Below are 11,979 nucleotides of genomic sequence, written 5' to 3' on the forward strand. Positions count from 1 at the left end.
GCCTTGTGAGATGTATAAAATAGATTTATTATAGAAAAAAAAATAAGTTCAGACTTACATTTCAGAATAAAAAAACTTGGCTTGTGACATAAATAATGATTTTCTTCCTCATTTGCATCATAAGATCACTGTTTTACTGTTGTATTTTAAAAGGTGTGCATTATGGAGTGTACTTGTCCCCTTTACACATTTGGTAGAGTTGATCCTTCAGGTCAATGAGTCGATCAAAAAGTTAAAATTGAGTCTGGAACAAACTGGAATTCCACGTTTTGACAAACAGTTAACCAAGTACTTATAGCCACATCAATTTAAATTAGCTTCATAACTGAAGCATGATTTTCCATCCAAAACAACTGTGTTGTTACTCAAGTGACCACATATTGGAAATTGTGAATTTAAATAACAGAGCATTACTGAACTGACAGAAATGTAACAAAAAACGTAAACTGTCGCTTTGAGGACTTCACTAGTGGAGGAAAGCAGGTTGGCAGCATCACAACAGAGTTCATATGTGCACAAAGAAGAGTCAGCGTCAGAAAAAGGCAAAAGTGTGTCTCAGAACTGGGTTTGACATGAACCCAAATACTCTAATGTGTTCATAGGTATCAGCTCTGATGTGCAACAGTGTTTTTGTTCACTGATGGTTCACAAGGAAGCAAAGAGGATGTTTGGGGGTGGGAGGTTTTTTTTCCCATCACTCATTCTCAGTTAGGCCACAAGGTCGCCGCCACTCTTGTCCTCGTTCGTGGATCCATTTGTTTGATACTGGAGACAGAAGGAAAACGGGAGTGCTCCTTTAACCTCAGAAACAAAACACCAGACCTGGCCTGGGTTATGTTTACATGGTTATAAACTGGAACTCACCCCACTTGTTGCCAACCAACACCGGACATGCTGCATGTCGAGTGCTGTAGTCTCCTTCCCCATTGGCAAACAGGTTGTACCAGAACACTGCAGAGCCCTGAAAGACGACAGAGCAACACATGTTTGTTACAGTTAAAGTCAGACACACTTTCCTATAAGAACAGGACTGTGAGCTGTTACCTTTTGGGGCCATACCGCTGCACCAACATCTGGGAATACGGTAGCGCCCCCTGCTGCCACATCACTCATCTACAACAGAGACAGAGAGACTGCAAACTAAACTTTCTCAGCACAAAAGTGAAAGTGAAAAAAACCACAGAAGTCAGATTTCCAGTTTTTAATACATATTTCAGACTTCATACGCTAACACATCTTTATTTAAATGAGACGTTAGTTTGCTGGTTCAAAAGAACCATACTCAGCAGACACAGGCTTGATGTGTAACACAAGGATGTCTCACTGAGGAATCCAGCTGTATGTCTGTGATTAGAGAGCAGTGTCTAATTCATGCCAGTAATTTCATCATGATTTTGATTCAGTACTCATCAAACATTGTTCTTTGGACTTCCCACTGTTCATCACATGTCCTTTTGATACCCGATTCCAAACATCGAGTCCAACATTGAACCTGCTAACAGGGTGGGCAGGATGAGCAGAGCTATTAATTATATTTTAAATGATTATAGCTAAGGTGCTTCTGAAACTAATATAAAAGCACTTAACCTACGATTGGGTGGCTCTTGTCACAACTTACAGTTCCTCCTTCACCTCCTTCAAAAAGACCTTTAAATCATTGCAGGACAAATGCTCTAATTCTGATTAAAGTTTGCTGAAACCTGAAGGAATTCTTTAGTTAATAGAGCTTTAACTGTACAAGGTTTAGCTGGATTGTATGCAGAATTTATCCATTTGTTAATTTGCTATGGTCTTGAAACCTGAAAATATTCTCACATAGAACAGCCACGTTGCAATACGGTTCCCAGTGCCAAGCTCTTTGAAGGCATCTGGTTCATCTTTCTGTGGAGAGACAGAGAGACAGACAGAGAGAGACAGAGAGGGAGAGATGGAGATAGAAAGACAGTGACAGAAAGAGGGAGATGCAGAGAGAAAAAGAGAGACAGAGGGGGAAAGAGAGGAGAGAATCACCATCAGTTTCTTGAATTAAAACAGCTGCTGTACTTCTGCATCACTAAAGTTCTCACCCTTCCGAAGTCAAAGTGAGGTTCATACTGACCCCCAACACCATAATTTGCAACCTACAGGGAAAAAATTATGATAAAATGTCATAGTTGCATTAATCAGGATGGCAATAGACATAAGGAACACGTGTCAGTGCTCCCTGACTATTATTTGTTTTAACTCTATTTACCTGCAGCTCTTCAGCTGTATCCATTTCCAGGCCTGTGAGATCTTCAATTCTCTGGTTGATGATTTCAATCACTGGGTGTTCATAGCCAGTAAGCCAAGCGCTGCAATACAACATGAGGAAGAGGATGTGGAGCACGTTCATCTCGTCACAACACTCATCAAGTCATGCACAGAATTAAGGCGGACAACGAGCAAAACGGCCCATGATGCAGACTCTCCAATCAGCTCAGGGTCCTGGCTCATACAGATTCCCAATTATGCGGAATTTTTCTAAAAATCTCCTGTTTCATAATCTTTTTTGTGAGGCTCATAAGGACAGAATAGTAAAACTGCAGCACCTATAATGAGATTTAATACTTTAATTGTTAATTAATTCCTGGGAGGGAGCATGGGCTGGGCAAAGATTTGCTGCCCCTGGTCATAAATATACTACTATGTAGCTCCATATACACACTAAACCACGTTCACTCCTCCTTTAACAGTATCTCTCCAGGTTGGAGCTTTTTATTGAGCATATCATAGAATAAATACTACAGCTGGAGTACAGAGAAAGATGCAGAGGGGGCTGAGTCTGCGGGAAGGGCACTGTAATAACTTGTGACCCCTTACCTCTTGGAGACTCTGTATTGGGCTGTGGTAAGTTTCCCAGTTTGAGGGTCATGCACCGTGGCTCGCCTTAACTACAGCAGTTTCCCCCGAGCAGAGGGAGACAGAGGGTGACAAGGAGGCACAAAGAGAGGAAAACAAGGAGGACACACAGAAGTGGACAAGTGGAAAGCAACAGGAGGAAGAGGGAGACATGTGGTCACTATTGTTATTCTCAAGAGGGCCTAAGAGTTTCTCAATGCTCAAACTCAAATCTGTTTCAAACCCTAAAAATCAATTCTCTAATCAACAACTCTCCCTCCTTCAGGCCCCCATACAACCCTGCAGGTATGTTAAATCATCTAGTAGTAAAAGCAGCTCACCTGGCTCACCAGATCTTTAGAAAAAAAATTATTTTTACATTTTTGAATTAGTTATTATTATTATTTTAGGGGTTCTTTGGGGGGAGGGACCACTTCTAAATATATTTTACAGACAAAATCTTTCAGTAACCTAAACTGATCTTCTGCATTTTGGGAACCAAACTTTGCAAGCATGAGCAACTGACCTCAGTCAAGTTTGAATACAGAGGAGAAGGTCGACGAGACACCAAGGGGGGTGAAATAATATGACCTAAAGGTTGTGGCCCCCGGCTGTGTCTTACCTTTTGCTGATCCGGTATGAAGCTGTCTCCAGCACTCCTGTGATAGGGTTGGAGATGGTGGCCCTGCGTAGCTGTGAAGCCAGGGACATGATTTATCAGGACGCAGACACACATGCATATGTGTGTCTGCATCATATCAACCAGCCTCACAGCTTTGACCTCCCACCCCTCCAGATGTGAGAGGAGCCAGCTTATGCTCACTTACACATCTACACGATTCCTGTCGGCAAACTAAGACAAGAACTGAGAAATGACTTACTCTTGGCTTTGCCAGTTTTTTGACTGTTTCGATTTCCTTGTCGGAGATGATGTCAATGTAGCGTACAATATAGGGACGATCCCACTCGTCTTGCTGCTTGACAGGTGACAGCACATACTTGGGGTTGTGATTGTTGTCATAGTATCGGCAGAAGAGGCGGCTCTGCCTGCGGGGAGTCTAATTTAGCGAGAAACAGCAGAGTCAGAGTGGGAACAACCAATTTTCCGAGGATCAAATGATTTTCTTCCTTCTTTCCCTTCCTCACCATTTTGATGCCTTCACCACGACACAGCATCTCATACTTCTTTCTCTCTGGAATCAACTGAAAGGTGCTCTTGGTTTGAGACTTTTTCTTCTTCTTCTTCTTCTCCTCAGTGATGTCTGGTTCCTCTCGCTCCTCCTTCTCTTTAGTAGTTTCCTCCTCTGCATCTTTTCGCTGCTTCTCCAACTGGAACTCAAAGTACTTCAGATTGCCCTTGGCACGCTGATGTTCTGGATCTGTGAACATGTGGGAGCAATGGGAACAACAGAGGATGATCACAACAAATTTGATCCACATCGCAACATGGGTAAACTTAATATAATATTCACAGAATACAAAACCCTGTGAAGGTTATGTTCAGTCCAGGTTTGTGCGCTTGACTATTCTGCCACCTAGTGGCGGAACTTTGTGTTCGTGTGGCAATTTTTAAACGGGTAAAAGTTGTTTTTTCTTCTCTCAAGTTGATGTAAATTAAATGACACCTGCCAGTATGCAGCTAATATTCAAGAGGAATAAAATGAACATTTTAAAAGCTTAAACGTCAAAGAAATGCACAATGTAACACTGAGGCAAGATGCATTTTCTTCCTAACACACTTTATTTTTATTTGAATTTTTCCAAGTTTTTCAGTCAGTGCACAGGAAGAGAAAAGCCACAGAGATCTAAATCTGTAATGATCTAAAACCGATTACTAAACATTTCTACTGGTGTCATTCAGGTAATATGACTGAAGCAAGAACTCCTAAAAGCTTACCCAGTTCTAGAAGCTTCTTGGTCAGCTCCAGGGCTCGCTGTATCTCCCCCTGCTGATAGATGGCGTAACTGAGGTAATCAAGGATGGTCACCTTGTCTAAAGTGGACACTTCACCCTGGTCCAGCTGTTTCAGGGCCTGGGCCATCCACAGCTCAGTGTGGTAATAATCAGCTTCTGAATAGGCTATTTTAGCCAGCTCATAACAGTCCTCAACCGTCATTTGGCTCTTGTGTTTCACTCCTAATGTGGAAGAAAAAGACAGGGAACAGGTCAAAGACCAATACTTTCACACCCAGCATTGCACAGAAACCATTTTTACTATTATTAATGTCCTCAAACATATATTTCCATGCAGATGCCATGTGTACTAGTATTACCTGGAAGGTCTCCTGTAGAGATGGTGTTGGCATCCAGCCTATAGGTGTCTTGTAACCGAAGAAGAGCTTTAGCCGCTCCTGTCTGGTCCTCATCTGTTGGGAAATGCTGTCTCTGAATGGTCAGGTTGGAAATAAATCCTGAAAGAGATGATAAACACAGTGTAAAATATTATTTTGTACTAGCTACACTTCAGAGAAAACAATTTTCTCTATGATGGTTTCTTAATGCTAAACAATGTAGTAATCTGCTCATTTCCCACTAAATCCTTCCTGTGAAGTACATAAAGCATGAAAGGGTGATATACTGTAAAAGACCACATCATACATGACATACATTAGACCAACGAGGCAGTTACAGAGATCCCTGCTTCTGAAAGTCCACTTTCTTGGCTCTCAGCACAGATGAATCTGGGATGTTTTTTTTCATTCCTACCATCAGTGGTGTCACTGAGCACGAGGTTCTCCAGGTCCCCCCACTCCGTGTTCAGCCTCTTCATCAGTTTGAAAGCATTGACGGGGTGTCCCAGGAAGCCCTCGGGGTCTTGTGTGGCTGAGGCTGACAATGAATCCAACTTATCAGCCCACCTATCACAGAAAGGACAAATGGGATGTGACTCTAAGGACGTGATAAAATCAGCAACCTTAAACTCTTCCCATATCGCCCACACACATGCACACATATAATGCAAGTACACAATCGCACCGTTTAACACGCTCCAGTTTGTTCTCCTCTGCTCTGATATAGTCCTTCAGAGAGGTGACGAGGTCTTTTTCTGTGTACAGGAGGTCTGTCATCTGGCCTGAATGAAATAAATCAGACAAGTTCGTCATGACAACCAGATGACGGAGGGCATCGTTAGTCAGACTGCTGGAGAATTCTACATGCAGGTGGCAGAGGCATGTGAGAGACCAGAGGAAACACTTGTTACCTATAGAAGTGAAGAAGTCAACGTGGGCTGAGAGGGTCTGCAGACCACTGAGCAACAACACACACCAACACCACGCAGCCATCCTGAAGAAAGAAGAGCATCCATTATGATGCACAAGATGAAACAGCAGCTCCTGGTGGTGTCAATATGCTGCTCCAGCAGACGTCCAGGTGTCTGCAGGAATGCAGGTGAAGGCTGCAGCAACACTGACAACAGCTCCAACGAGTGAATCCATCCTGTTGTTGGGTTTATACTTATCTGCAGATTTTTTTTAAATGTTCAAGCAAGCCATTTCATTCAGGAATGCCTTTATTTAATGGTATTCAAGTCAGCTCAGTGGAAAAATGATTGGATGATTTTTCTCCTAAAATAAACACTTATTGTGCACCTAGGTGCCAAACACAGGGCGTGCATTCCATGTGCAAATGTGTTTTTTACTGAAACAGACAACAGGCTCAGGCAGGTTCTGCCTTTGACTCAAAAACAATCCATAACTTTGAGACTTCCGCCCAGCAGCAGGAAGGAACCAGAATAACCCAGATTAACTTTCATTTTACTATCAACGTTCAGGTTGACAACAAAAGGCTGGTACCTTTTTCTAACTCCATAATTCATTGTACTTTAAAGCTTCATGAGTTCCTTTGAAACAGTTCCTTAGACTTTCCCTTGATAAAAGCGGTGGAACCTTCCAGAACCGGCAGCAGTTCTGCAGGTCCACCGGGGACAGAAGCTGAGAGCAGCAGGACGTGGATGTGGACGAGGACTGCCACGTCTTCGCCCCTCCCCGCGCAGAAAACTGCTCACAACAGTTCCGATGGACTCCACTTCGTCCCGGTTCTGAAAGCCCCTAAAAATCAATGAGAAGCGGCTCGATGGAGCCAACTAAGTTCTGATGATTGGATCCTTATTTTTATTTTATTTTTTTTAAAGTGTAAGAAACAAATATGTTCGCACACATTCGCTCAGAAACAGAACATGTGACTGATGTTACGCACAAAGTTGAAAAATAAGATCAAATGATCTGTAAAACCGCTTTGAGTCCACTTCATTTCAGCTCGGTCGGATCTTTAAGCTTTACGACTCGTCTATTTACTTTGTCCCTTCGTCGATTTAGCGTTAAAATAAACCGGTTTTGGGGTGATGAACCTTTTAAATCTCGGTTTATACGCGTGACGAACCTCGATCTAACCCGCTTTAGCCTCCTTAGCCGGGCTAGCTTACCTGGTGGGGGTCCTGTCGGATGATTCCTAGGGTTCGGGCTCCTCGCTGTATTTGCGATGCTGCTGCTTTTGGGACGAACGCCCGATCTGAACGCTACGTGCAGTTGCTCACACGCGCCCAGGCTCCTCTTCCTCCACCCCGGGGACTACGATGGGAGGAGCCGCTGCTTGTGACCCGCAGCGAGGGCAGATGTGACGGCTTGTTTAAGTGAAATGATGGAGAGGGGAAAAAAAAGCAAACTTCCACGTTTGTTTAGTGTCCTTTTAATGACTTTCTTTTCTTTTTTAACTTCCAATTCTGATTCAACCTTCGGAGGTTTAAACTCGTTCTTCTTTCGGGAAAAACTCCTTTTGGTCATCATGTTGGCCACATTCCTCAAAATCCTCCCCCCCGGCTATGAGCTGTGTAGAAAGTTGGAAGGGGGGGTTCTGCTCATGCACGCTGAGGTAAGCCTGCGTGTGCGTGTTGCTGCCAGTTTGTCGACAAATTTTAACCTCAGTGCTGTTTACCAGAGCAGATTCTCTCTCTCTCTCTCTCTCTCTCTCTCTCTCTCTCTCTCTCTCTCTCTCTCTCTCTCTCTCTGTGCAGGTTTTAAAACATCTGACCTCATGAGTGTTGCTGCTGAAAGGCTCCAGAGATAACGAATAAATTGAATTGATTGAGGGACAGGATGGTGTTGAAACTGCGGACAATCATGGACAATCCCTCCCACCCCCTCCATAACACAGTGGACAAACTGAGAAGCAGCTTCAGCAGCAGACTCCTGCAGCCTCGCTGCTCGAAGGAACGGTACAGGAAGTTATTCCTGCCGTCCGCCATCAGACTGTATAACTCATCCTAACCCAGCCAATAACAATCATTGTGTAATGTTTATGTTGTAATTTTATTTCTATTTTATTCTATATTTATGTATATATGCTTATAATATGTATATATTATATTATGTATATATTATATACATATATGCTTATAATATATGCTGTATATATGCTTATAACGTTCTAATCTTATCTGTATTTATTTATTCTGTTTCTATACTTTGTATAGGTTGCTACTACAATTCAATTTCCTCACGGGGATGAATAAAGTACATCTTAATCTTAATCTTAATCTTAAAGCAGAACTATCACTTACACCAAGAGGGACTGTAGCATCCACACAGGAGGCAGAGAGCAAGAAATACTGAAGAGTGATGTCAAACACATCTTCTAAGTCTTTCTTTCAGTATCAAATGGGATTTAAGATTTTTAGACAATTCACTGTATGTAAACTGTAGGATCATTATTATACATCTGGCTTTTTTTTTCTTTTTCTTTTTTTAAGGTTTAAATGTATCATCGACGGATGTCTTCAAGGGAGGTCAGTCTGCTCCCAAAAAGCTGCTCCTCATAGCTCAGCAGCTGGCAGAGGAAGTTGATGTTGGGGGCCGTGCAGGCCCTCCTCTCCTTCAGCCAGCGCAGGGCATGAAGCAGTGACCAGTGCCGATGCTCCATCAGGAAGGCCAGTGTCAGAGCTGAGCTACGGCTCCTGCCCAAACTACAGTGGACCAGAACGCGTCCGGCAGGCTCGGCACTCAGCACCATGTTGATGAACCTGGATGCCAGCGGCAGGGCCTCCACGAGGTCCTGCTGGGAGTCATCACTCAGGTGCAGACTCAGGTAGCATAGCATGTTGGGGAACGCGTTGGGATAGTTGGCAGTGGCATTTACCACGTGTGTGATGTGTAGATTCTTGATAATGTGATAGTCAGAGGCCTGGGCCACAGAACCCTGATACAGAGCTCCTTCCAGGATCTCTGAGGGGTAGATGGTTAGTGTGTGGCGCTCTGTCTCCAGCAGGACCATGCGTGGTGTGCAGAGAAAAGGGTAGAGGGTGCTGAATGCTGAGAATCCCCCCAGGAGGATGACAGGGTCCATTCCTAAAGCACTGAGCTGGAAGAAACATCTCTGCAGTTCTGGGGAATCCTTCCTGGCCTTCACACTGCCCACTGTTAAAGACACAGGAACTGTCAGAGGGCAGAAAAGCAAAAGGCTACAGCCAGCCGCCGCTCGCCACTGGAGTCTAAGACAAATTAACAGCACTGGTTTTCTGAGTGTGGTCTTCTGCTGACCTGGGCTGGATCCCTCCTCAGCATACAGTAGAATGATGGAAAACTTCTGTAGCTCCAAAGAGCCGATCAGACAGCCCAGCTCCGGGTGGATCACAGTCACAGCCGCCCGCGCTGTCACCACATGACTCTCCTTGTACCTAACACACACACACAAACACACATTCAACACACAGTTGCCCCCCTGAACACATTTGCCTCTAAAGGTGGACCTTTGTTGCACCCACTGTTCTGCGCTGCGACAGTCCAGGATCAGAATATAATGTGGGTCGAACAAGGCGGGCTGGCCCTCCTCAGCGTTCAGCAGGTTGTAGGTTTGCTGCGGGGTGATGTAACCTCGCTCTACACAGGCTGTTTCTGGAAGAGTTGGGACCAGCACTTCCTCTGTCTCACAATATCAGCAAGCACATAAATCACAGATGCTGTGTGTGGCAATGTGTGTGTGTGTGTGTGTGTGAGTGTGTGAGAAAGAGAGTTAAATACAGGAGTGTTTTACCTTTGTTCCCTGAAGGTGAGACGGAGGAACAGTCACTGTTAGTACCGTTCACCTCCCTGTCACAAATGCTGCTGTGCACTGTTTGAGACACGTCGACAGGCTCTCTGTAGGTTGCTCTTCCACTGTTACTGACTCTGCTCCAATACACACACACACACACACACCACACACACACACACACACACACACACACACAGACACGAGGAGGAAGAAATATGAAACTCAAGCCCAAAACTTTTAAAAATGTAAAGAAAATAGACATTTTTTTTACCTGGACAGCACGACGCCCATCTCAAATATGTAATGTGGCAGATGCATTAGCTGTTTAACACTTGGCCTTCATTTAAAAGAGTGTGCTAATCCCAGAGGCAAAGAGGCTTCGTTTTCTCAAATCAACAAAGTACCACCTAAACACACAAAATATGTACTATCCTAGCTGTGAACCCTGCGTCAAACTCAGACTAATTTAGTCGGTGGCCTTGGAAACTCAGTAATGGTTAAGGACTCTCAAGGGTCACGTGGTAGCTGGCTGTGACAGCTGATGGAGGAGAGCGCAGAATAGGAGCCCTACTTCACCCAAATTAACTCCACGTTGCGCTCCTTTTTCTTCCACAAAGACAAATTTGGGAAATTTCATAGACGCAAGGTAATTAGAAAATTACACAAGATCCATTTGTTTGCATTGACCTCAAAATGCAATAAACATTTTTTTAAACTACTAATAAACAGATCTTTGATTGATGCAGATTAAACTCTGTCATGCTGAATTGTACACTGCTCACATCCTTCCCCCTCTTCCCAAAATACTTTTCTGCTAACCTGCAGTTTTAGATCCTCCCTGTGGCTCTCCTGATGATGTTGACAGTATGATACCCATTTTTTTACTTTAGACAAATGAAAAGTTCTAAATTAAACCAGCGTTGTATTTGTCTGAGAGTGTCGATGTTTCTAATTCATCATTCCTCACTCAAGGTCACAGCAGGTAGCTGGATATATAATTAAATCATTATTGAAATTGGAGATTTGTGTTTAATTGATAAATGTGTATTATAAAATAATACAGAAAATGAACAATACTACTGTGTAATGTGTATGTATGTATGTATGTATGTATGTATGTATGTATGTATGTATGTATGTATGTATGTATGTAATATATAACAATATGTATGTATGTATGTATGTATGTATGTATGTATGTATGTATGTATGTATGTATGTATGTATGTATGCGTGTATATGTGTGTTTGTGTGTGTGTTTGTGTGTGTGTGTGTGGTGTGTGTGTGTGTGGTGTGTGTGTGTGTGTGTGTGTGTGTGTGTGTGCGCGCGCCTGCTGATCTTAGCCGCTATGACGCCTGATAAGAGCTTCCATGTGGGGCTTAGGCAAGTTATGGGCCGGTAGTTGGATGGTATTGTGCAGGCATCCATGGAGTGCAGTCAGCCTCGTGCATCTTATTGGGCCCTGGTGCCATCCAGCTCTTCCTTTTGGACACGTGGATGTTGTTGTTGGGATGACAGCTAAGGTGATGACTACTGGGTCTTGTTCTGGAAGTTGGCTGTGCTCTGTCTGTAGGTCATGCAGCCATTGGGCAATATTGTGTGTTGACTCTTTCTTCCAGATACTCTTCCAGTATTGTTCAGTCTCAGCTCTGGGGGGTCTGTTGTCATCTTGTTGTCCTGCCATTGAGAGTAGACCTTTGCTGGATTGATGAGAAACACCTTGTTTATTCTCCTTGCCTCTACTTCTCTTGTGTACCTCTTCAGTTGGGTAGACAGGGCTGTGAGCCTTTCCTTAACAGTCTCTAGTACCTAAGTTGTGGACAGTTTGTTATATTTCTTGGGCAGCTCTGTCCTTAGATTCACGCCTCTACTCAGCTCTGTTAGAAGGCTGACTTCTCTCCGTGCCACCATGATTTTTGCCTCTAGCCTTCTCCTCCATGGTGCCATTTGCTCCTTCTGGCTGTTCATGTTCTTCATCCTATAGCCAAGCATCTATAGGATTACTGTTACATCAGCTGATTGGTCTCAGTGATAGTAGTGGTAGGGATGGTTGACAGTGCCGTGTTTGTGTCCTCCAGTAGAGATTGGTCTG

General features: G+C 43.7%; 2 protein-coding genes across 5 annotated transcripts; both read right to left on the reverse strand.

Annotated features, from left to right (window-relative positions):
- Nucleotides 1-3: 3 nt before the first annotated feature.
- On the reverse strand, nucleotides 4-7,423 carry p4ha1b (prolyl 4-hydroxylase, alpha polypeptide I b). Of its 2 annotated transcripts, none has more exons than XM_057046736.1 (15): nucleotides 7,284-7,423; nucleotides 6,063-6,145; nucleotides 5,837-5,933; nucleotides 5,567-5,718; nucleotides 5,134-5,271; nucleotides 4,757-4,996; nucleotides 4,006-4,238; nucleotides 3,741-3,917; nucleotides 2,842-2,912; nucleotides 2,234-2,333; nucleotides 2,067-2,120; nucleotides 1,816-1,881; nucleotides 1,045-1,113; nucleotides 865-961; nucleotides 4-765 (listed from the first exon to the last, which is right to left on the reverse strand). In XM_057046736.1, the coding sequence occupies exons 2-15, from the start codon at nucleotides 6,142-6,144 to the stop codon at nucleotides 695-697; spliced, it is 1,647 nt and encodes a 548-aa protein (XP_056902716.1). In that variant the 5' UTR covers nucleotide 6,145; nucleotides 7,284-7,423; the 3' UTR covers nucleotides 4-694. The 2 variants fall into 2 exon arrangements, with proteins under 2 accessions (XP_056902716.1, XP_056902715.1); XM_057046735.1 differs by lacking the exon at nucleotides 2,842-2,912 and adding an exon at nucleotides 3,482-3,552.
- Nucleotides 7,424-7,530: 107 nt separating this feature from the next.
- styxl1 (serine/threonine/tyrosine interacting-like 1) lies at nucleotides 7,531-10,574 on the reverse strand. Of its 3 annotated transcripts, none has more exons than XM_057046739.1 (5): nucleotides 10,158-10,574; nucleotides 9,887-10,023; nucleotides 9,618-9,747; nucleotides 9,394-9,530; nucleotides 7,531-9,270 (listed from the first exon to the last, which is right to left on the reverse strand). In XM_057046739.1, exons 1-5 carry the CDS (start codon nucleotides 10,202-10,204, stop codon nucleotides 8,618-8,620), a joined length of 1,104 nt encoding a protein of 367 aa, XP_056902719.1. In that variant the 5' UTR covers nucleotides 10,205-10,574; the 3' UTR covers nucleotides 7,531-8,617. The 3 variants fall into 3 exon arrangements, with proteins under 3 accessions (XP_056902719.1, XP_056902717.1, XP_056902718.1); XM_057046737.1 differs by having other exon boundaries at nucleotides 9,618-9,774; nucleotides 10,158-10,572; XM_057046738.1 differs by having other exon boundaries at nucleotides 9,618-9,774; nucleotides 9,887-10,020; nucleotides 10,158-10,570.
- Nucleotides 10,575-11,979: the final 1,405 nt, after the last annotated feature.

This window comes from Takifugu flavidus, chromosome 11, assembly GCF_003711565.1.
Source record: "Takifugu flavidus isolate HTHZ2018 chromosome 11, ASM371156v2, whole genome shotgun sequence".
Taxonomy (NCBI): Eukaryota; Metazoa; Chordata; class Actinopteri; order Tetraodontiformes; family Tetraodontidae; genus Takifugu; species Takifugu flavidus.